Source organism: Gossypium raimondii, chromosome 1, assembly GCF_025698545.1.
Source record: "Gossypium raimondii isolate GPD5lz chromosome 1, ASM2569854v1, whole genome shotgun sequence".
Taxonomy (NCBI): domain Eukaryota; kingdom Viridiplantae; phylum Streptophyta; class Magnoliopsida; order Malvales; family Malvaceae; genus Gossypium; species Gossypium raimondii.
The window spans coordinates 48,544,649-48,558,314 of record NC_068565.1 but is presented as its reverse complement, the minus strand read 5'-3'; the positions used below and the strand labels follow the sequence as shown (position 1 = coordinate 48,558,314).

At 30.1% G+C, this 13,666-nt stretch overlaps 1 protein-coding gene across 2 annotated transcripts; it reads left to right on the top strand.

Annotated features, from left to right (window-relative positions):
• The first annotated feature begins 6,844 nt into the window (after window positions 1-6,844).
• On the top strand, window positions 6,845-13,648 carry LOC105786237 (1-acyl-sn-glycerol-3-phosphate acyltransferase 2). 2 transcript variants are annotated; one of them, XM_052634966.1, is made up of 12 exons: window positions 6,845-7,235; window positions 7,835-7,957; window positions 8,641-8,680; window positions 8,947-9,020; window positions 9,136-9,195; window positions 11,159-11,236; window positions 11,416-11,574; window positions 12,001-12,126; window positions 12,272-12,346; window positions 12,627-12,719; window positions 12,954-13,040; window positions 13,163-13,648. In XM_052634966.1, the coding sequence occupies exons 1-12, from the start codon at window positions 7,155-7,157 to the stop codon at window positions 13,385-13,387; spliced, it is 1,221 nt and encodes a 406-aa protein (XP_052490926.1). In that variant the 5' UTR covers window positions 6,845-7,154; the 3' UTR covers window positions 13,388-13,648. The 2 variants fall into 2 exon arrangements, with proteins under 2 accessions (XP_052490926.1, XP_012468044.1); XM_012612590.2 differs by lacking the exon at window positions 12,272-12,346.
• The last annotated feature ends 18 nt before the right edge of the window (window positions 13,649-13,666 follow it).

The following is a 13,666-nucleotide window of genomic DNA, read 5'->3' as shown; positions in this document are numbered from 1 at the left end:
TTATGTTGATAATATAAAGACCAATTGGATGAAATTTTAAACAAATAGATCAAATTGCTTTTGATTTAACATATGGGGACTAAGTTGTTCATTTTTTAGTATAGGTAGTAAAATGTAGCCTTGCTCCTTGTATAATACTTTTACTTTACTGTCGGTTGAATTTTATTTTATTAGTATTTGCTATTGTAATAATTAAAAGGACGTAAATTTAAACTCGTTTAGATGTTTTTTTTTTTCAAAAGTAGGTTTTGTATAAAATGTAAATTAACACCATTAGTTTTAGGGTTTTTTCCAAGCACACCCTTACTAAAACAAAAGAATTATATAGTTTGCCATTTATCTCATTTCACGTTTAGGTTATTGAAAAGTTGGAAAATCTTTTATATTGGCAAACTAATGTTCCAAGCAATTACATATTTTTTTATAAAATTTTCGTTTAGTTATTAATGTAATAATACGAGGAAAAATTATTTATTATATATGTATTATAATAATTAAATATAAAATAAATAATAGTGGGTAGAATTTTAAATTTGAATTTAGAAAGATGAGTAAAATTCTTATAATTTTTTTTCAAAATCAGTAAAATTTTTCCTTCTTTTTTTTTCTAAAAGGAAATCATTAAAGTAGTTAAATATTATCAATTGAATTACTTTATTACTAACTTATATACTAAAACATAACTAATAATTCATATGGTATTTATTAGTTAATATTAAAAATATAATATTATAGGTTTTTCAAGATTTGATTTTTTGTGGAACATCTGTTACATACTATAGGTATGGGATTTAAAACTTAACTTTTCTATTTGAAACACTCCCCATTCGGGCTCTTCACATAATTGAGAGCACCGAGATGCTAATACAGAGAGTACTAACGTGTTAAAAAATGGAGAGTGCACTGAAAATTCTTAATGGCATATTACTAATATCTGAATAATTATAATTCTGTCTATTTAGACATTGAAGCTGAATTTCATACAATTTTGAAAAAGGTTCCACATTTCCAAATTTAGTCCCTAATTTATAAATTACATACATAATATCTAATTCATTCATACTTCTTTTTTCTCAACATTGTTATTTAACATTCAACCAAATATACTATTCCATATTCTTCACATATATTTTTCTTTAACATATTTCATAATTTCACCAATTAGTTCTTTATTTAATACATACATACATACATACATATATATATATATTACATTTTTATCCTAAGTAACTTCTATACTACAATATAAACATTTAAAGAAAATAATTTAAATCCTTGTAATACTTACAATAAAATAGTTGAGGTGATGTATTTTTTCTTTCTTTCTTCACTCCTTGGCCTTCTCCTTTTCTTTTTCTTCAATTTGATCCTCTCCCTTCTTTTTTTTTCTTAAATACTTGAGATTACAACTAAACCCTAGCTTTCTCTCTCCTACTCCTCTATGGAAGCTCTCCTCACAAAATTAAGGCAAAAAAAAGACAAGGTTTTGAGCTTGGTTTGATCAACAGTGGTGGAAGGACTTGTTTGGAAATAACAAAAAAAAGTTTAATGGAGGCTTGGGGGTGGGTGGAGGTTTGGCAATGTGAAAAGATGAAAACTTTCATCTTTTCTTCATTCTTCTATACAATTCCATGAAAAATCTCATAACTTTTACCTAAAAATGGCCAAATTACTAACTAACCCCTTTGCCTTATAGCTTTACACTACAACCCCTAATCATTATGTGCTGATTATTATTTTATCCCTCATCATCTTTAATAATCCCATAGGTGACTCATATTTTTACTAAGTAAATTTCCTATTAGTCCTTCATTATTTTGCCATCTTTTCTATATATTCACATAACTTCATAATTTTCTACTTTTGCCACAATAATTTATATACTCTTACAATTTAGTCAATGCTTCTATTTAAATATTTTCTATCTAAAGAGTATTTTTTTAATTTCCTATCGGCTCTTCTCACGTTCTAATCTAATACTCAAAATCCTATTTAGTCTATTTGAAAATTCTCCACTAAATCCTAACTCGATTCCTCCCTATACGACTTTGAGACATAACACGAATGTTACATTAATTTGAGTTGGTATATAACTAATTGATATTAATATAAAATAATATCTAATAATAATAATTAATTAAATATTACTTCTTGTTCAACTCAATTATATAATTCAAATGAATAAAATTCTATTATACAAAAATATAAAATAAAAATATTATTAATAAAATTTTATCTATTATTAAAATTAATTAACATTACTTATTTTAATAATTTAAACCAATTGAATAAAAATCTATTAGCAATAAAAATAATATTGATAAAATTTTACCTATTATTAACAATTTAATTAATATTACTTATTCTTAATAGGTCGAACGTATAATTCAAAGGAATAAAAATTTATTATAAAAGTTTTAAATATCATTTAATAATATAATGAATAATAAATTATATTTTTATCGGTTTAAAATTTATTCGCTTTTATTTTGTATTATATATATATTTTCAATTTTAGATGAGCCAATGCTATATCTTTATAGTAAAATTTTAAAACTTCCATATCTATCTTTCTGTAATATTACTACTAAAATTGTGGTGTTATACTAAAAAAAATTGTACAGCTCAAATCCAAAATAAATGGAATATTAAAATTAAGCTCCAATGCATGTATCCAATTTGGTGAATTATAAAAGGAAGATAAAGTCTAACGATAACACGATTAGTGCGACTTTAACCCTAACCACGTTTAAAACGAGAATAGATTTGAGGTTTTTAACCTAAAAATGCAAAAAAGGAAAGTATAAAACAAAATGAAACGGGAAGGTAATTCAACCACCTATATAGAGGTCAACTGATACCATAAGCTAGGAGTTGGCATCCACAAATTCGCTTTTGCCCCCAACTACTATTCAAACCACCCTCACCACATTCAACCTTTTCTTCAAACTTCCAAAGTGGTATTCGAAAGACCAAACGAAGAGAAAGCAGATGCTGCAACTCTTTTTCACGGTAGCTTTCTCGGCGGTGCCATTAACCCTTTATGTACCGCCGATTCGAAGTCTAAGTCTATTCGTAGAGACAATCGAAGATATGCTACGACAGACTACCTTGTATACGCTTAGGGTTTATCCTCGTATTCGCCTTGGGTTCTCTCGGATCTTCCACTCCATTTTTCGCTTGTCTAGGTAGATTCCTTTTCTTTTTTAGTTTTGTTTTCTTGCTGTGAAGTTTGGATGTTTTTGGAGATGATACGGTCTGGTATACAAACCTACGATTGCTGTTTGCCATTTATGAAATTGGGGTTCTTTAAAAAACCCCAACTTTTCTGATTAACCTGTTGTCTTTGTTTAAGCTTATGGTTGATGAATGAAACAAATTTTCTTCTGCTGGGTAAATTTGATTATTATTATTATTAGCAATGTTCATCTTATCATCGATTGCTTTCTTATCTTTTATGGAAAGAAAAAAAATCCAAATAATTTGATTATTTGTTTGTGGTTGGGGAAAAAAATTATGCTATTGGCTGGCCATTGTTGTTTAGACTAAAGATTCCTTCTCTTTTTGGCCCTTTTGGATTTCTTTTCCTCCATTGGATTCTGGTTTTTGGGAATGATAAAAAGAAAATTTTTATATTTAATCTGATTTTGATTCGGCTATTCTGGTTTGTGGACACGTTGGTGTATGTAAAAGCCAGGGTTCTTGTACTGACACGTTGGTATGGGGTTTTTTTTTATATTATAATAAGAATAGTTAAATTTTAGTTTTATCCCTCTAATATATCCAAATTTAAAATTTATATTTAATTTTTTAAAATATTTTTATTTCTTGAAATAATTAATATCGTAAAGTACTGTTAAAAGAATTAACGGTGATGATGTTGAATATTTTTAATGAAATATAATTTATTACTCAAATAGCTTAATAAGATAATTACATGTGAAAATAATAAAATAAATAAATCCTACATGAAATTAAAAGATAACTTTTAATTTAAAGAAAATAAATATAATTTTCTAAAAATATTTCAAAACAAATGTTGATTGTTAAGAAAGGCTCAAAAATATAATTAGGGTCATTTTAACAAAACATACAAACATTAATGGCCAAATTTTTCATTAAGCTTTTTTATTATTACTTGATTACTGAGTGAATCTTTTTAATTTTAAAACGTCACGGTAGTGAATTCAATAGAAAAATTTTAACGGTAGTAACAACGGACTCGCACTTTTAAATAAAAAAAGTAGAGAGGCTAAAATCTTGAAAATCAAAGTAACTCAAAACATGTTTTAACCTTCAAAATTTTACTCTATAACTTGACCCGAACAAATAATCAACCTAACACAAAGCATAACTTGAAATATCCAATCAATTATAAATTGTCAAATGTCAAATGATGACATCACGATGGTGTTATAATAAAAAAATCTTTAAAATAAAAAAAATAATTAACAAATGGTAAAATTTCTAAAAGGTTGGAACTTTGATTTAGGATGAGTTTGGATGGGCGGTGCGTTTTCCAGCGGTTAGTATAAAAACAGCGGTGGCGGTGAGATTAGATACTGTAGCGATACTGTAGCGTGAGACAAAAATAAGCTAAACGCACCGCACCGCACCCAATCGCCCATCCAAACCCACCCTTAGTTAGATTCAGTGCAAAATGTTAATAGATTGATTTGTTTTATCGATAGGTTTTGAACGTAAAAATTAAAATATTTTAAAATGTAAGACACTTCAAATTTTTTCATCATTATGGTATTGGAGAAGAAGAAAGAGATGAGAGAGTTTGAAGCACTACTCTTATTTGATAAATAAATGGTTCAAATATTATCATCTCTTTTCAACTCTTTCGATATTATAATAAAAAAAATCCAGAGTCCTAAATGTTAGTTGATGGTAGTAATTTTGTATATGCCTATTGGAACTAGAGGTGCTCATGGGCCGGGCCCAGAAAAAAATTTCGGCCCGGGTCCTAGGCCTGGCCCGAAATATGGGCCTAGAATTTTGCCCAGGCCCAGCCCGGGAAAAATTCATAAGCCGGGCCTGCCCGCCCGTTTTTAAATAAATATCAAAATTTATTTTAAAATTAAAACAAAAATTTAAAAGTATTTTAAAAATATTTTAAAATTAAAAAAATTTAAAAAGTATTTTTAAAAAATTTTAAAATTTAAAAAATTTAAAAAAAAGTATTTTAAAAGTATTTTAAAAATAAAAAAATAAAAAAATTTATTATTTTCGGGCCGGGCCGGGCCGGGATATTTATTATTTTCGGGCCGGGCTAGGCCGGGCTCGGGCCAAAAAAGTGGTGCCTGAGGCCCGGCCCGTTTTTTAATCGGGCCTCGTTTTTTTGCCCAAACCCATATTTCGGGCCTATATTTTTACCCAAACTCTCCCATATTTCGGGCGGGCCGTCGGGCCGGGCGCATGAGCACCTCTAATTGGAACCGAGGATTAGGCAAGTTTTCAATGGTAAAATAGTTGTTATGATATTGTCCTAAAATATAATTTATAGAATTTTAAATTAATAATGATAAAATTACATTTTGGTCCCTTAAAAAAGATAAAAATTTGATTTAATTTTTTTAAAAATGGTAAAGATATAAATTATTAAAATGATGAAATTACACTTTTAATTTTGTAAAAATATACAATTTAATTCCGACCCATAAAAATGACTTTTGCCACTGATCACAAGACTTTGCCATAAAAATGTTGTCGTTTTATTTCAATGGATGCTTGCAACCTGCATTGATCTCAAAATATTAGAATGATAATAAAATGAAATAAATTACTTTCTTAGGTGAGATAAACATGTCCATTGAAAGAAACTCTAAAACCCAACTACTAAATATTAAAAATAGAAATAAATATCTTTCCAAATACTAAAAAAATATTTTTATTATAATAAAAATAGGAATTACAATTTTTTTTTATAAAAGATGAAAAATACATAATTTTAAATTTAGTATATAAATTTAATTTTTTATTTAATGTTTATAACTACTTATAATTCCTCCCCAATCTTATATAGGAGGACAAACACATTTCAGTGTGCTTGAATCTACATTCTCCTATACTAGTAACAATGTCGATGTCAAATGAGCTAAGACTCGATCGGCTCAATATATAAACTTAATTTATACAAAAAGTAATAATAATAAAGCAACTAAATCATTATTGAAAAGTTATAAATATTAGTAATTAATAATAATTTCCAAATGATATATTAACCAACTTGGTGGTTATTGAATGAACTAAACTAATGCTCTCCCTCGCGCGCAGCGGGGGTGCAAATCCAAACCCACCGGGGCCGAGGGCGCACCATTACGACATATGCAACGCGAAATGTCCGAACCGGTCGAGCCTTCTAGGCCTTAAATTAAAAACATATCATTTGCTACTTATATTTGGCTTCAATGTTTAATTTGGTACTTAAATTAAAAACATCATTTGGTTCGATAAATATTTGACATCTATGCTCTAGTAAAAAAACCATAGGTACTTAATTGAGACAAAAGAAAAATTTAGGTATCAAATTAAACATTAAAGTCAAACTTAAGTACTTGTATGGGACAAAGAAAAACTCAAGGTATCAATTTAGAAAAAAAAAACTCAGGAACTAAATTAAACATTAAAGCCAAACTCAAGTACAAGTTGAGAAAAAAATTGAAGTACTAAATTAAATATTCAAAAAAATATAGGTACCAAATAGTATATTAACCCTATTTTTAATAATTAATGTGGAAATGATTACGGGGTGGGTGCATTGATGGGTCCCCAATTTACCTGTCATTTTGTTTTTCCTTGAAACGAGAAAACTGCTTTGAATTGAAAGTTTATTTTTTGCGTGTGTGTGTGTGTGTTCATCGGTTTCTCCTCCCTTCTTTTTTCTATTTATTTAAGATTTTCCAATCTCTACAATTCACTCAGTTTTACAACAGTCACTGTTCTTTCAAAAATATTTTCTTTTGTATGAACAATCTTTCTTGAATGAATTCAATTATCCCATACTGAAGAAAGGAGTAATAATCTTCTTTTATCAACCAATAAATCTTAAATATAATTCTTGTTATCAACCCAAATCTAAAATCTTACTACAAAGTACAAACCCACCCTTTTGCCACGAATCTCTAGAGCTAAAGTAGTTGTGGTCCATGGCGATTGCAGCAGCAACTGTCATCGTTCCATTGGGCATTCTTTTCTTTATCTCTGGCCTCTTTGTCAATCTCATTCAGGTTCCTTTTTGGGTTTTATTTTTTATTTTTGATATATTCAATGAGGGATTTGCTTCATCTTTTGATTTAATTACGTTTTTTTTTTTTGGTAATTATTGCTTTCTGGTTTTCTATTATTCTTTCTTTGTTGAATGTTGCAGTCTGCATTTTTTTTATTTCTTTTTGTTTTCAAATTTGTTGTGGTTGCATTGAAAGGAAAATGCCGGTAAATGGTTTTTTTTTTTTAATTTCATCTTTTGAGCTGAATTATTAATGAGTTTGCATAAGTACATTTGGGCTTTGAATCTACTTCACTTCTGAGATAATAAAGTTCAGGAGCAAATGAAAATTACATTGGGATATTTGATTTAAGCTTGTACAAGCTGCTTCTTTTGTTGCCTTGTTTGCTTACTCCTTTTTTCACCATACCAACTTAATGCTAAAAATGGGACTTAGAATCCATTTTTGTTGCCTTTGTTTTTGTAGTAATCAAAATTTACTGTGTTAGATAAGTTGATCCAGTTTGTTTCATTGGCTGATGTGTAAAACTTTTTCTTTTTTTTTTGAATATCATGGTCAATGACCATTTTCAATCTTATACCTTCTGGTGCTTTTTCTAGGCGGTATGCTTTGTTCTCATTCGGCCTCTGTCCAAGAAGACGTATAGAAAGATCAATCGTGTTGTGGCAGAGTTGTTGTGGCTTCAACTTGTATGGCTTGTTGATTGGTGGGCAGGAGTTAAGGTGCTAATAAGCTCCTTGATTGCATTGTTTAAGATAGTATAGTCTATTGCTGAAATCCTCTGGCGTAGTATAGTTTAATGTTGAAACCTGAGACAACAATTTATGATGATCAAATGCCTAATTGCTTTATATTTCAGTTTCCAACTAGACTAAGGTAGGTCTTAAAAATAATCTTTACATTGTAAGTGCCATGATATAGAATCAGTAAAAGGTTTTCATTGCGTCCTTTGGAATTTCGAGTGTGGTTGTGGTACTTTCAGTCAATGATTATGATTGAAATTTTCGCAATCTCAAATTTATATCGGATTACTTAGTACTTACACAAAGATGTTAGAAATTTGTATCGTTGTGTGGTGCAAAATTTACTTGCCTCCAAGGACCTGCTAATTCCATTTGATGGGTACGCATTAGTTAGGTGAAGTCTGTTTGCCAACTCTTATTTCTGGTTTCATAAGCTTAAAGACTGTTGCATTGTCAATCCTTCTAGATATTAGGTAAATATGAGTTGAACTAGCTTGTAAAGTTTCCTATCTTCTTTAAGGGCTGCTAGGTGTTATATGAAAAAGTTGTTATCTATTGAACCAACTTCTGTTAATGTGGGAAAATAACTCGTACCATCAATGTCACCTCGTTAGTGGTCTCCTGGAGATTAACTTTCGATCTTTGATACATTTTATTTGCAGATTAATGTTTTTGCAGATAATGAAAGCTTCAGTTTAATGGGTAACGTCAATCTCCTCTATTAAGAAACTTAGGGCTTGGTCTTTAGGCCCTGCTTGGTATGAAGAATGGAAAATTTATTAATCTAATGGTTAAGCTACAAAGTACGAAAGTAGTTATGAATCTTAACCATTTGATTAATAAATTTTCCAGCCTCACTCCTTTCCATCCTTTGTACCAAGCAAATACTTAGAGTTACATGTATAATGGTTATTGTTCTATCCTAGATCTTTTGAGTTTTTGTCATCTGATATGGTAAATTTTTCCAGGTAAGGAACATGCCCTTCTCTTACCCAATCACAGAAGTGATATTGATTGGTTAGTTGGATGGGTTCTGGCTCAGGTCTGTAGTTGAAATGTGCATTCTAAAAAACATTTGCAGTGCTTCTAAATTTTCTATTTGACATTTTAACCTATTGCTATCCGCGGCTAAGATTCAATTAAATTTCTTCTGGCAGCGATCAGGTTGTCTTGGCAGTTCAATAGCTGTGATGAAGAAATCATCAAAATTCCTCCCGGTATGTGTTGGTGTTATTCCTTTGAAGTTTTAACTTTCAATTGTGAGATTGTGTTTGTTACTAGTTCTTTTAGTCTCAGAATTCGTAGTTTGTCTTCAACCATGAATGGTGATAGCTAATGACAGTTCTATGTACATGGCATTTTCATTACACTGTTGTCTATGCTCTAGCGCACATGTTAATGTGTAAAGTGTTACATGTGATTAGTGCAATAGGCAATTGATGAGATAAGAGAGAAAATTAAGATTATTAGTGTGAGATTCTAATAAATATTCCTCAACTTCTTTTTTATGCTTTATTAGCTTATGCTATTAAAACTGGAGCAGGATTCTTCACTTGAAAATCTAGTATCCTTTATCATATTTCAAAGTTTGGCTTGCATTTCATGTGTTAAGTGAGTTTGCCTGGAGTAGGGAGGGAAATTATACACTTCCATTCCTCTTAGAAGTAGCTATTTATATAAGTTATCATAGTTTACAGAAGGAAATAACTCAAAAAAATAATAACCTATTAAATCCCTAATAATATGATCCCTAAGATTATGCATTATTGGTTGCTAATATTACGTTATACGACTGTGTAACACTTCTCAAATTGGAGCATAGATGTTAATCATGCCTAGCTTGTTACAAAGATAATCGACTGAGTCCAATTAAAGCCTTGTGAAGATGTCACCTAGTTGATTACTTGTCTTCACATATCCGGTAGAGATTAACATCACACCTATCGGGATGACTCAAGGTCTCCTGAATTGTCTTAGGAATAGAAACGGTCTAGAAATGCAATTAAAGAGTAGGGTGTGTTTGTTGTGGAAATAACAAATGCTATTGCAGTCATTGCAGATATAGTAATCATGAGATTTTCTCACATTTGCGTAACTTAGGGTCTGCTTGTTTTGCGGAAAATGATTTTTGGAAAATGTTTTACACATTTTATTGTATTGGCTTCACAAAAAAAAAAAAAAAAAACTTAGTAAATGGAAAATGACTTGAAGGCCAAAGGAAATCAGACGTGTTTTCTTGAAGTTCTCTTTCCTTCTTAAAAGAAAAAAGAGCGCCTTGTAAGTAACATAATTTTAAATAAAATTAACTTGAATAAAGTCAAATATTATATATTAACAATAAATTTTAATTTTTTAAATATTTTCAAAAGGTTAAATTATTGATCTCAGAAACTATAATTTTAATGATATTAAACATGCATATTTATATTTTAATAATATATAATTAATATTCTTATTTTAATAATAAATTATTAATATAATTAACACTATTTACTATTTTAATAACAGTATTATTTAATATTACAGTGTTATTAATAATAAATTTTAACTTTACTAGTAATTTTAAATTTTAAATAGTACTCTTAATATTTTATTTAAAAACATTTTACTTTAATATATTAATAGTAAATATGTAAATTACAGTTTATAGATATTTTAATAATAAATTTTTATAATATAAAATATTAATATTTAAAATTACAAAATATTAATATGATTAATGTAATATTATTATTCATTTTATACTTTAAATAATATTATTTCAGGTACTTAATATTAATATAATACTTTGAAATTTGAATATTATTATTAAAATATTACATTTTGAAATATTAATACTAAAATTAATAGTTTAATAAAATATTTAATAATAATTATATTAACATGAAAAATATTATTATAATATTTAAAATTAACATTATTAATTTATAATAGTAAATAATATTATTTTATGTAATTAATATGATATTTTACTAAATTTTATTTTTAAAATTAGAGGTGAACAAAACTTGATTCGACTAAGATCTTTTTGTCTGCCTTGCCATCTGTGAATATTACACTGTCTTTTTGATTTTACTGCATACTAGTGAATCCCGCAGGTTATTTTTAAAGTTTCTCTATAAAGAAACAAGTATGACTTGTGCCTAGTTATGAAGAATAAAAGCATGTCTCATTGTGCAGGTCATAGGTTGGTCAATGTGGTTTTCTGAGTATCTGTTTTTGGAACGAAGCTGGGCCAAGGATGAAAACACGATAAAGGTAGAAGTTTGCTTTTAGTATTGTAGATGCATATGTATCAAGAATTACATATGCCGCCTCTATATGGTATACAGATATAATGACCATAAATATTTCTGTGTTTACTTGTGTGCTTGTGTATGCCTGATTTCAGACTGCATTATTTATCTTGTCAAAATCTTGTGGAATCATATTTGCAGGCAGGCCTTCAACGTTTAAGGGACTATCCACAGCCATTTTGGTTGGCGCTTTTTGTAGAAGGAACTCGCTTTACGCAAGCAAAGCTTGTAGCAGCTCAAGAATATGCGACCTCACAAGGATTGCCTATACCTAGAAACGTTTTGATTCCTCGTACAAAGGTTGGATTCTTGCTGCTTTGGTTTTCTTGAATTTCTTTATCTGGGTACCTTGTGTATATATAAATATGTGTAGCACTCTTTCAGTGTTCATAATATTTCAAAATTACCATATAGCATTTTGTTAAATTATAGGTAGATTTTGTTGCAAGGTCCACCAAAGACTAAATTTCTGGCCAACGCAAGTTTGCTTCTTTAGCACAGTTGTTCAATACTTAGCTAGCCTCATCAGTGATACATCTGTGCACCCTCGCATATGGACCTGGTCCTAGTTGAGAGTTAATCATGTTGGACGTGGATTTACTTATTTTGCCTGTAATACTGAACTTTATTTTGTTAATAGCCACTGATCTTATAGGCCATTACTAAATCTAATTCCATATGAAGAACTTATGCCTGAAATATCAATATTACGTTGTGTTGCTTCAGGGTTTTGTTTCAGCTGTAAGTCATATGCGATCATTTGTCCCAGCCATTTATGATATTACAGTGGCTATTCCCAAAAGCTCACCTTCACCTACAATGCTTAGACTTTTCAAGGGGCAATCTTCTGTGGTAAGTCAGAGTTCAACATGTGTAAAGCAAGTTAAATATCTTTGCATAATTATGTATCAGTTTTGAATATTTACATTGCTTTCTCTTTGTTTAATATTGATATGTCTGCTTTCTCTTTGTTTAATATTGATATGTCCTTGGGGAGAGTTTGATGTGCGTCTTCTCAAAGGACTTCACTTTTAAATTCTGTATTATCGTGAAGTTCAGACCAAGTTTAAAGGTATAATGTGATGTCAAAGATCTCTGATGACAACATGAAGTGAAGAGCCTGCTTCTTAATTTCTTCACTTCTTTTATCTGATCTTTTAGAATCCCAGGAGTGAAGGCCAACAAGTTTGTTGGTCTTGCTGAAATAGTTTTTGGTTTTCCCCTTTCTTTTCCCTTGGTTGAAACATTTATGTCATTCCGAAACTGTGATCATTAAAACCTACCAGTATCATTGATCTTTCTTTTGGGTTTATTGAACTGATTAAGATATATATCCTTTCACTCGTTTACAGGTACACGTACATATCAAACGACACCTCATGAAGGAACTGCCTGAAATGGATGAGGCTGTTGCACAATGGTGTAAAGATCTGTTTGTGGAGAAGGTGAGTATTGCTCATCTAGTGTTGTAGGAAGACACTGTTCTAGATGGTCTTTCATGCATGTTTGAGATAAACGTATGCTTAAAAATGAATAGATGAATTACTCTAAGCTTTGACCAGGTAGTGTATCGTTGTTCTTTTATGTCTAACGATTAACCATGTTCATTCTTGTGCTTGCGATAGTTGATGCATTAGTTTCCTACTTATTGTTTTGCTTCTGTTTGATTTCTCAAATAGGACAAGTTGCTGGACAAACATATAGCTGAGGATACTTTCAGTGACCAACCATTGCAGGATATTGGTCGGCCAGCTAAGCCTCTTCTGGTGAGTTTCTTTTTGTCTCAAATCAACCAATTTTCGTATTGATTTTCTTCAGTTAGCATACCATTCTCTGGATATTTCGGTGTTTTTAAGAGTTGTTTTCGGAACTAATATGACTTGGTCAGGTTGTTTGCTCTTGGGCGTGTATCGTGGGTTACGGGGCTCTCAAGTTTCTCCAACAGTCTTCGCTTTTATCCTCATGGAGGGGCATTGCATTGTCAGCATTCATATTGGCCATCGTCACCTTCCTCATGCAAATATTGATTCTCTTCACTCAGTCCGAGCGTTCAACCCCTGCCAAGGTTGCAGCGGGAAAGCCTAGAATGACGGGGAGAGTTCAGCAACAATAGATCGAGCTCCCTCCTCTGAATGGCAGTAACCTTATGTCTGTATCACTTTCATTTGCTTTCGTCTGTTTTCATTTTAGACATGTTTTCAAGCATATTTTTTTGGTCATGAAAAGACACAAGTTCGTATGCATTATCAATTCTTTGGCTTTTTTTGGTGGTAAATTAGGGTAATTTCTGTAATAGACAGTTAAAATGACTGTAGAAGCAATGTTTACATGAGGATAAAATTAGGGTAATTCGTGTTCTGTTAATTCTTTGACATATTCGTATACATTCTTT

Coding starts and splice junctions, on each gene's coding strand:
- LOC105786237 (XM_052634966.1), top strand. CDS start 7,155: ATGGCGATTGCAGCAGCAACTGTCATCGTTCCATTGGGCATTCTTTTC. Junction 9,196..11,158: donor AATCATCAAAATTCCTCCCG/GTATGTGTTGGT, acceptor CTCATTGTGCAG/GTCATAGGTTGGTCAATGTG. Junction 11,575..12,000: donor TTTTGATTCCTCGTACAAAG/GTTGGATTCTTG, acceptor GTGTTGCTTCAG/GGTTTTGTTTCAGCTGTAAG.